At 41.3% G+C, this 11,029-nt stretch overlaps 2 protein-coding genes across 2 annotated transcripts; both read left to right on the top strand.

Moving 5' to 3' along the window:
- The first annotated feature begins 1,265 nt into the window (after window positions 1-1,265).
- On the top strand, window positions 1,266-8,531 carry steap3 (STEAP family member 3, metalloreductase). The gene is given in 7 exon segments (XM_034151344.1): window positions 1,266-1,319; window positions 2,589-2,825; window positions 3,520-3,615; window positions 3,617-3,787; window positions 4,026-4,550; window positions 4,859-5,020; window positions 7,015-8,531. Coding segments are annotated over 6 exon segments (1,464 nt in total). The 5' UTR covers window positions 1,266-1,319; window positions 2,589-2,603; the 3' UTR covers window positions 7,303-8,531.
- An 833-nt stretch (window positions 8,532-9,364) lies between these two features.
- LOC117499068 (acyl-CoA-binding protein-like) lies at window positions 9,365-10,887 on the top strand. Its single transcript, XM_034151347.1, has 4 exons — window positions 9,365-9,445; window positions 9,596-9,713; window positions 10,341-10,403; window positions 10,519-10,887. The coding sequence occupies exons 1-4, from the start codon at window positions 9,440-9,442 to the stop codon at window positions 10,590-10,592; spliced, it is 261 nt and encodes an 86-aa protein (XP_034007238.1). The 5' UTR covers window positions 9,365-9,439; the 3' UTR covers window positions 10,593-10,887.
- Window positions 10,888-11,029: the final 142 nt, after the last annotated feature.

Here is an 11,029-nt window from a genome sequence, read left to right as displayed (position 1 = left end):
CTGTGTGTGCGTGTGTGTGTGTGCGTGTGCGTGCTCTGTGTGTGAGTGTGCGTGTGCGTGCTCTGTGTGTGTGCGTGCTCTGTGTGTGAGTGTGTGTGTGCGTGCTCTGTGTGTGAGTGTGTGTGTGCGTGCTCTGTGTGTGAGTGTGTCTGTTAGTGGGTGACACTGATGCAGCGCTGTGAGCCAGAGGGCTTCAACCTTTTGCAAGTGGCAAAGGCAGACGTGATGAAGTCATGTTGACAGTGTGTAACCTGCGGTCAGACATTTTTTTTTTAACACAATTTGCTTTGGCTTTTCTCTCCTAATCCCAGGGCCAGTTAATCAAATACACCGACAGCAGCAGATGGAGTCAAGCGAGAGACTACTATTAAAAGTCTGCCTCTATTTAGTCTGTTTTTTAGTATGCCATTTATTTTTCTCAAGGGCATATTTAATATAGATTGTACTTGTGGTATGTGTACAGTCCAAAAGCTATCCACCATTATATAAAGCTATATTAACACAGTATAGGATAAGAGAAAAGTAATGAAAATGTGTACAAGAAACAAAGATTTACAAACCAAATATATATAAAAATATTACAAATAAAGGGGAAACAAGTATGAACAATATATCTGAATTTGAAGTGGACTAGCTATACAGTTTTAAAATGGTATTATTTGGCCGAAATGTGCAAAATATCGAAGAAGAACATTACATTACATGTTAGACGCTTCTATCCAAAGCGACTTACACTCAATACTGTGGGCAAGTGTCTCAGGGACACAACGACAAGCGGGGTTTGAACCTGTGCCCCCCTGAACACCAGTGTACTAACCCACTGCGCCACAGCCACCCTTGGCCAAGAATGTATACAAATGTTCATATTCTGCAGTAAATTGAAGAGTGTGTAATATATAGAGATCACATAGATTTGTATCAGTCAGTATATATTATATATACAGTACAACCCTCATTAGAAGATGGGGGAAAGCAAGAGAAAGGGTCATGCATGCTTCAAAACTCATTTTATATTCCTTTTCTTTATTTACATCCCATCTATGTTGTGCTTTTCCCCCATTCTTGTAAAGCACTTTTTTAAACACTATATTAAAAAGTGCAGCATTTTCTGTTTTCTTGTAATGTTAACGGTCTATTATGTGTCTTCTGGGAAGATTTCTTATCATATGTATTGTGTTGGTCGGCAGCTCACTCACTTTTATCTTCTGCTTACACATGGGGGGCGTGGAGGGGGCGGGGCTTCTGCTGTTGCGTCATCTTATCAGGAAGAACCGCTCAGTTTGCAGAGAGCGGAGGAGAGGGTGAGCAAGTACCTGAAAGTAGGTACAAAATATCGCTTTAACTACTAACAGGGACTAACTTAAACAATTTAAACCACTTGTTTATTCGAATGTACGCTTATGTGTGTCTGTGTTGCTTAGTTTGTTAGAGAGAGGAACTTTAAAGTTTCCACGAGTTCAGTCAAGGACATAAAGCTTTATTTTCGGGTTTGTTGTGAAAGCCAATACACATTTCCTGCAATTTAATTTCTTATCGGCTTTAATGCGTCCTATAACATTTCTTGCAACTGTTTCTGAATAATTTAAGTTGTCTGGTTAATTCGGCATACATTTGCATTATAACCAAAGCAGTATTTGAATAAAAAAAGGACGTTTTTACTAATTATTTAGACTGCTATTGTTATGTATGTTAACGACTTTTGTATCTTCAAAACAGTGGAGTTCGTGGATTAAGTTTTGCATTTATGGCAAGCTTGCTAGTAATGTTTTGATATTATAATCAGAGGTGGAAGAAGTAGAGCTTGTACTTGAGTAAAAGTAGAAGTGCTCAGATCTTGTACTTGAGTAAAAGTAGAAGTGCTCAGATCTTGTACTTCAGTAAAAGTAGAAGTACTCAGATCTTGTACTTCAGTAAAAGTAGAAGTACTCAGATCTTGTCCACCATGTACAGCGACCTTGGGTCCCGTGAAAGGCGCTTTATAAATTCCATTTATTATTATTATTATTATTATTATTATTGTACTTGAGTAAAAGTAGAAGTACTCAGATCCTGTTCTTGAGTAAAAGTAGAAGTACCAGAGTGTAGGAATACTATGTTACAGTAAAAGTCCTGCATTCAAAATGTTCCTCAAGTAAAAGTAGAAAAGTATTCTCATCAAAATATAGTGAAAGTAGCGACAGTAAAAGTAGTCATTGTGCAGATTGGTCCATTTCAGAATAATATATCTGATATGTTTTATAATGATTGATCATGAAAGTGTTCTCAAAGCTGGTGAAGGTGCAGCTAGTTTGAATGACTTTGTATACTGCAGGGTAGCTTGTGAATTTACTCCAGGTGGAACTAAAGTCTGATTTAACACTTGATTATATTTCACATCATTCATCCACATCTGTGAAGTAACTAAAGGGATTAAATACATGCAGTGGAGTAGAAGTACACCATTTAAAACAGCCTTTTATTAGACCTTACAATCAACATCTTAATGCCTAATTAAAAGTGTTTTATCCTCCTTTCTATGTCTGACTGTGCATTCAGTCGAGGTCATCTGAGTACTCTAAATGAACCATCTCCATGTCTCCTCCCCACAGATTCATCAGCACATTATGCCTGATGACATGGCGAGGCCTTTAATCCGCGACAGAGGTGAAGCAGGAGGCTCGAGGCATCTGGAAGCCTCCGTGTCTGACTCTCCGGTGATCGGCATCCTGGGAACGGGCGACTTCTCGCGCTCGCTGGCCAGGAGGCTGGTGTCCTCCGGATACCAGGTGGTGGTGGGGAGTCGAAACCCCAAGCGCTCTGAGGCTTTGTTCCCCGAAGAGGCCGAGGTGACACACACACACACTCTGACACACACACACACACACACACACACTCACCATGTAATGAGTGTTGTTGGTCCCGTCCTAAGGTGCTAATTATATGTTTACTCACTGACTTTACCCACAAGGCATAATAACAGCTGCTATTATCATGATGAGATGCTTAGCAGATAATCCCAGTTGTGGTTTGGGAACAGAGTTACGCACCTTTGCATTGTCAGTGTTTGTCATTGCAAAAACCACAAGGACTCTTATAAATGAACTTTGTTTTTTATAGGGTGCCGGGTTTAGGCATTGTAGGAGCCATTTAACTGAGTTTATTATATACGTTGTGTTTTTATTTGAATTGTTTAACATGTTTTATTAGTATACATGGCCTACAGATATTATTTGTTGAATATTTATCTACTCACCTTAGTTGTTTACGACCCCGAATATATTTGTGGACACCCCTTGGTCTCCTATTTGCTATATTATGTGTGTTTATGGGGAAGGGGTTGGTGTTAGATGGGGATAGCTAAACAAGTTCAACCACACACACAGCAGACACACTGAGAAGGAGAGATGTATGCTGCAATGGAAAAAATAAATTGATTAATCTTGACAAAATGGATTATCGTTTTGGATTATTTCTTTATTATACGTTAGATATGACTTCCTATGATTGTCAAGTTGAACCATTCCTCTGTTCCTCTTCCAGGTGACCTCTCAGGTGGAGGCAGCCAGTCAGGCAGCCCTGGTGTTTGTGGCTGTTTTCCCCGAGCATCACTCCACGCTGCTGGAGCTGAAGTCCCTCGCTGGCTGGAAAGACGCTGGTGGACGTGAGCAACGGTTTGAGAATCAACCACGACGGGCCTTCCAACGCCGAGCAGCTGGCCGACATGTTTCCAGAGAGCGATGTGGTCAAAGGGTTCAACACCATATCAGCCTGGGCGCTGCAGAGAGGACCTCGAGATGCAAGCAGACAGGTGGGAAACATCTGCTCATAGTATACATTCATGGAGATTCAAGATTTCAAGTTTCAGGGCTTTTATTGTCATTCGTACATAGCTACAGGGTAGTTCTGTCGATGAAAATCTTAGGTCCCAGGCTCCTCCAACAGTGCAACACAATAAAACAGATCAAATAGTGCAAGGTATTCAGCAAGCAGCATTCATGGAGATCCGTCTTACTTATGATTAATATATATCAACCTTTTCCCTGCAGATTTTCCTGTGCAGTAACAGCAGCAATGCCAAGAGCTCCGTGATGCAGCTGTGTCGCCGGATGGGCTTCGTCCCGGTCGATATGGGCCTCCTCTCCTCTTCTCTGGAGATTGAAAACCTCCCCCTGTCTTTATTCCCTTCCTGGCGCATCCCCGTCCTCTGCACCCTGTTTCTCTTCGTCCTCTTCTACCTGTACAACTTCCTGCGAGACGTCCTGCAGCCCTACGTCACGGCGGGGAAGAACGTCTTCTACAAAATGCCCATCGAGACGGTGAACGTCACTCTGCCCTCCGTGGCCTTGGTGATGTTGGCGCTGGTTTACCTGCCTGGTCTGTGTGCCGCCTTCTTCCAGCTGTGGTTCGGCACCAAATACAACCGCTTCCCTAATTGGCTGGACCGGTGGCTGGCGAGAAGGAAGCAGTTTGGACTGTGCAGCTTCCTGTGTGCAGCTTTACACGCCATCTACAGTCTGAGCCTCCCCATGAGGAAGTCTGCACGCTTTAAACTGCTCCTCGCGGTTAGACAGGTGAGAGGAATCCCAATCAGAATACTTTATTTAGAAAGCACTTTAAAACCTCCAGACCAAAGTGCTGTACAGTCACAATTTAATATAGAGAAGACACTTTAGTAATAGCATACAAATGATATATATAAATGTATAAAATCATGATGACTGATCATGACTAGTGTGATTTAAGCCGACTGAATTGGCAGAAGTGGCATTTGTTGTACTGGACGTTTGCTATATAATCATTTACTACACTTAGAACTAGCTGCAGTACATCGGGTGAATTAATTCAAGATGAAGAGTGCTGTCTGTCCTGTGGTGTCCAGATGAAGGAGGGGGACGAGGTGTGGGTGGAGGAGGAGGTGTGGAGGATGGAGCTGTACGTCTCCGCGGGCATCATGGCGCTCGGACTGCTCTCTCTGCTGGCCGTCACCTCGCTGCCCTCCGTCGCCAACTCTGTCAACTGGAGGGAGTTCACCTTCATACAGGTACTCACACACAGGAAGGAGAATGGTATAGTTGTCCCTGAGGTTCAAAGGCTTTATTGTCATATGCACGGTAGCTATAGTGTAGAATACATGTACAATCGATGCATCGCTAAAAAAAGACCACTTGAAAAAAACATTCAGCTGCATACAGACAGATGGGATTAATACACAATGATGGGTGAGGATTGACAGACACTTGACACACACACACACACACCCACAGGCGTCACGCTGATACAGACAGATGCACTCCATGTCTCTACATGCTCACATGGCTCATACAATCACTGCGTTTGCACTCCTGCTGCTGCCCCAGATTTGGCGCTAAACTCAGGCTGTGACACAGACATCAGGAGAGTCGTGACTCAGTTCACACACACACACTTCCTGTCCTCCTTCACTTCCCCCCCCCATGGTGGCCTCTTTTCCCCCATGACTCTTGGTCCGACTGCTTTTCCCCTTTCATCTTTCCGTTCAGCTAATCCGGTGGCCGTCAGATTAGTCATGTGCCGAGAGCCGGAGCGATGAAGAGAAACTTTTTGCCCTGAACATCCAGACCTTCTCTCACAGCTGCAGGACGCTGTCTGTGTCCACCGGGAAGAGGACGCATACTTGTTTATAATGGACATACAAGCAATGAGAAAAGGTTGAGTCATAGTCTGATTCTCTTTATCTCTCAAGGAATGGCATTGAAACATAACTGTGTTCCAAGATAAATAAAACAGCCCAGATATTGGTCGCTTAAAATACCACTTTTTGCCATCCTATGATAACCAAGGTTAGTCATAAGTAAAATCTTATAGAAAATCCTCAAAAAGACCAACAAGTCCTTCTGATGACACACATCTTTAAGACGGGGCACTGGGAATTGTCCTGAAACAGCTGGACACTGTGGGTTCAGCAAAACTGCTTTAACAGGAGGATGTACAGAATTTATTTGACTTTTTTTAACACAGATATAACCACTTTGAATACAACGAGACACTCTCCATTTGTTGTGCCCATGATAGACATTTATTTTGTCTATTCGAGGCATTAAAGCGTAGGGATTGCACATGTTGACGCACAGAAGAGCCTTCCTGCGGTTGATGTAAAAGCCCCCGACTCGTCTGAATCAGAGTCAAATGAATGCCGTTGTCTCTTTAGTTTTGTTCAGTTTCACTGTGAACAAATGACAGAAGACCAAATAACATAATTGTTTTGCTTAGGGTTGTGTTTGTGTTGTGTGGACATGTAATGGCAAACATCTCTCTTTATTAGGCATTAATGTGGTGGTGAAAACTGCAGACAACATGGCATTTTAATTAGTGATTATTTACGATACGATCATACTTTATTGCCACATCAAGTCTAAAATTGTGCGTGCATCACCATCAGCTCCATTTACAGCATCAACAAGGACACATTAAGACCAGACACGAGGAAACATCTTCTCATTCCTTTTTTAAAAAACTCCTCTGTTCCCCTTCAGTCATTTGAAAGCACTGTAGCAAGAATTCATCACTTGTCAAGTGGAAATAATTATCATCTGGGAAGAATGATGCCACCCTGAACCGCTGGCCTCCACCAGACTCATTCTTAGGAAGCTTTTTAATCAGTTGGCACAGTAAATAGCACACACACACACACACACACACACACACACACACACACACACACACACACACACACCAGTGGGGTTTACTCAGGTCATGAGTGGTGGGTCAGTGTGTTTCCTCGGGGTCCGCAGCAGCCTGTGAGACATGAGTTAATGTAATGAACCGGTATAATAAGTCACTTAAAAGGGAAATATCAGTTTTATTATCATCATTGTATTAGATTTTTACATTTAAGGTGGTACCTTGACATTTCTTTTTTTTATAATTGAACCCTGTCTGTCTTTGGTTTGTAGGTTATTGTTCCTTGCATGCCTTAGTTGCAGTGTCTTTTGTGAAAGATATTAAGTTTATCTGGATGTACACTCTTAACCTATTTACATTGTCTCCCCCCTGCAGTCCACAGTGGGGTACTGCGCCCTGTCCATGGCCACCGTCCACACTCTGCTCTACGGCTGGGGCAGAGCCTTCGACCCGGCCCGGTACCGCTTCCTGCTGCCGCCCACCTTCATGCTGGTTCTGGTTCTGCCCTGCGTGGCTCTGCTGGGCCGCCTGGCTCTCTGCGTGCCCTGCGTGGCCCTGCGCCTCCAACAGATCCGCCGCGGCTGGGAGAAAACCCGACACATCCGCTTCAGACTGCCCGAAGACGACTGCCGCAACGGGCTGGAGGACGCCAGCAACGTGTGAGAGAGACCCAGAAGCTGTAGTAGAGACTAAAGGGTGTACAAGCATTATGCGTGAACTCGGGAGGTAAAATAGTTATAGGGAAGGCTCCTCTCTGAGGCTCACTGAGAGATTTCAAGGATGTGTGAGCTTCTTTTTCACAAAATAACCTGATAGGTCCTGATAAAGATAGAAGGAGAGCTTTGGTAATCAAACTTATTGCACTATGCTACATCACTAATGAGTATTTAGCCTTAATTTATTGTGTTGTGTTAAGCTTCAACACAGAGTAGAAGAGCAGCACACGTTTAACTTATGCAAAACAGTCTCTGTTATACTTCTGGAGCTGAGCTGAGCTGAGCTGAAGCAGTGCAACAGGATATATTTAAGAGTCTTTGAAATCATCTGATCATCAGAAGTAGACCTCCCCTTACCTTTTCTCTTTGCACTTCAACACTGCTGCAAAGACGTTTGTCCCAACATTGTTACGATGTTTTTCGATGTGACATCATTGAGAATTAGATAATATATGTATTTAAACTTTGTGGGACTGTTTAGAAAGGATTGTGGTTTGGATGAAGCCTGAACCTCATGAACACCTGGTTGGTTGCAGAAAAAGCTGCATAGTGCCTTTTGAAATGTGCAAAGTGGTCTCTGCAAAGAAAGCGTCATGTGTCATGGTTACAGTCGACTAACTCCAGAAGTGTGTGACTTCACTGATGGATAATGTGCGTCCAGAACTGATCATATTATCATTGTTACACAAAAGCCACCCCTTCTTTTTATAATGTTTCTTCAGTCTCTTACTCAGGTAATGTTTTCTGATTCTCTGTGCCAACTGGAAACTGAAGCGCCTCGCTTGCTTTGTCGAGTACAGAAAGTGGTTACACACTTCCACTGATGTGCATATTACATTTATTTTCTGTCTTTATTTAAAGTGTTGAACTGACCTGCTGATAAACACCAATCAAAACACAATTGTCCTAAAATATGAAACGGCTGTTACCAAACTTTTTTACAGTTTCATTGAAATCAGTTTTCTGCTGTGGTTTGTTCAGCTTTCTTTGTTCTGAGTTTATATTGTATTAGTGTTCTAGCCAAAGATGATTCTGTGTTACATGTCTTCTGAATCTAAGTTAAAATGTCATTATAGTAGTGAACTGAAATGTACGTTATTCTATCACATAGGTGTGAATGTAAATAATTCAAATGGACATTTCTAGAACATAGAATAAATACTTTTTTCTACAAAATGTTGTTTCACTTTTGTATTTATGTTTAAAATATGGGAGATTCATTTGTAGATGCTTCATGTGAGGAGTTCTTAATTGAGTGAAAGGCTGAAGTGAAACACAACTACATCTAATCTTTAAAATACTTTGTTTAAAGATAAGACTGATATAGAAAATCCACTAAAAGGTTTTTTTATTTGGCAGCTCGGTAGCACTTGACTTGAACTGGTGACCTTCAAGTTGTCAATCCAAGTCCCTATGGACTTCGCCACCACCGCCCAAACTCTAAACCAGGTAAATCTGAATCATTAAATAAGTGGACGCTGCCATCTTGTGGCGGAGAAACTTCCCCTCTTCTCCCAAAGCTAGAAACATTTCCTTTGACATAAATGTGTATTTAGGAGGAAAAAAATACTTAAAAGTGATATTTGTATTTTATTCTGTACTGTTTTAAACAAGTTGATAAGTCACATGAAACATTAGACAACAGGTGTCTCGTAAACAAAGGATTACATCTGGTCACAGACGTTTTTACATTCTCCAAAATATTAGAGTTTCTTTGTCAGGCTTGAGCTTTTATTATAAATATATATATTTTGTATTGCAGACTGTTATCTGTCAACTGCATTTGTTTGTGTGAATATTACTTTATCAACCTATATTAATTATAGGTACTATGCGAAGGATTACTGTGCAATACATCCAGTATCACATATTTAGATTTTAAGATATGTTTAACAAACTATGATAAAAAACGGATCTGAAAGTATACTTTTCCTTACTTTCATTAGCCGTTATTCTCCTGCAGTGTTTACTCTGTGTGTCGTTAAGAAAGCTCCTCCCTGACTTGATGACCTGCTTTCAGGACTTGTTTAACCAGCAGAGAGTGAAGGAGCAGCAGAAAGGTGTGTCACTTTCACACAGCAGTCATGAATGTAAGTACTGGACACAAAGGATTTACTGTACCGTTAAGTTGTGTTATCCACAGGGAACTTGTACCAGCTATGGGTGTTTTTAAAGCTATATCATAGATGTGTATTTTAAATATGAGAGAGTTTGAGTTTCTGTGTGTTCTCCCCTTCCAGGAGTCCTTTGAAAAAGCCGTAGAGGAGGTGAAGAATCTGAAACAGAAACCAGGCTACGGCGATCTGGGGGAGCTTTACGGTTTATATAAACAAGCCACAGTCGGAGATGTTAACATAGGTGAGTGTAAGGTTTCTAACATCGTAGAATGAATATGGAAACACCTTAAGAAAGACTGCGATGTGCTCAGTTACCCAGCAGTGGGCAGGTACCTGCAGGGCGCGGTGAGACTAGAATCCGGTCGGACAAGTTGGGTGTCTTTCTGTGAAAGATGCCAAAACTGATAGAAAGTTGTTAATTGAGAGTTTTTTTTATTGTGACCAGCACCACTGCACACCCATGTTATACATATGCAACTGAAGTGCTTAGTAACAAGGATATGAACAAGTGTGTGTACAAAATGTGTGAGAAAAAAGTATTATGTGTTAGTAGAAAGAGCTTTTATTTCAACTTGTTCAGCTAGGAACTAAAACCCCAAACCACTATCTGCACATTTTTTACATACCATGCATTTGTAACTATTAGGTCATGGGGTTAAAGGGCAACTTGTTTTATTACATTAAAGTTTAAATACAATTGTTAAGCCTATAAGTGTTTGAGAAAAGTAGATTTTTTTTTAAATTGTGGTATATGATAATGATTATTTCATGTGGGCGATTTTTCTGCACTGAGTACTTTTACTGTTGATACTTTAAGTACATTTTTCTTTCAGTTATTTAATTCATTTACTTTCTTTCACGTCCTCAGGTCGTCCGTCGATATTTGACCTCGCAGGACGGGGGAAATGGGATGCATGGGAACGAAGAAAAGGTAAGGTCTTCACACAGCATTAAAGAACTTAAAAGAAAACCATGAAAGAGTAATTGGAAAACTGATATTTATTCTACTGTCACACGGTTTGCTTATCTCCTTTTTTAAACAACAGGCCTGAGCAAAGAAGAGGCGATGGTGGCATATATCGAATTGGTGGAGGACCTGAAGATCAAATATGGGATCTAGAGTCTCACACCTTCTGTATTATTTCCAACATCACATTTCTCACTTTGTTCAATAGACAACACATTGGACTTCATGTAGAACAGATATCACCTGCTGCTGTACGCTTTGCTATTTAACTCCTGCGTTAGACCAAATGTAAAACACTGGAGAATGTTCTGATTGCTCTTAATGAAGCGATGGGTCAGCATGTGATCAGTTTTATCGCCTTCTGTTTCGATTGCTATTCTTTTGAAGTGCAAACACAATGTACATTTTCATATCAAAATGTTAAAATAAAAAGCATTGGTTCACAAGACTGGTATCAAAAATAAAGACTTGTTCTTTGGGCCTGAAAGCCTTAGGCCAAATATCCAACAAGTATTCACTAAATATCAAAAGGAAAGTAACTCATGAAGGCAGGGTAACAACAGTGTACTCTTTGAGGTCAAAATTATTAT

The sequence above is a fragment of the Trematomus bernacchii genome, unplaced genomic scaffold (genome assembly GCF_902827165.1).
Source record: "Trematomus bernacchii unplaced genomic scaffold, fTreBer1.1, whole genome shotgun sequence".
Classification (NCBI taxonomy): Eukaryota; Metazoa; Chordata; class Actinopteri; order Perciformes; family Nototheniidae; genus Trematomus; species Trematomus bernacchii.
This window is presented reverse-complemented; position numbering and strand designations above follow the sequence as displayed.

What these genes read in the sequence shown, in the direction of transcription:
- LOC117499068 (XM_034151347.1), top strand. An exon ending in AGTCGGAGATGTTAACATAG is followed by an intron (nt 9,714 to 10,340) that starts GTGAGTGTAAGG and finishes TCACGTCCTCAG; the next exon opens with GTCGTCCGTCGATATTTGAC. An exon ending in TGCATGGGAACGAAGAAAAG is followed by an intron (nt 10,404 to 10,518) that starts GTAAGGTCTTCA and finishes TTTAAACAACAG; the next exon opens with GCCTGAGCAAAGAAGAGGCG.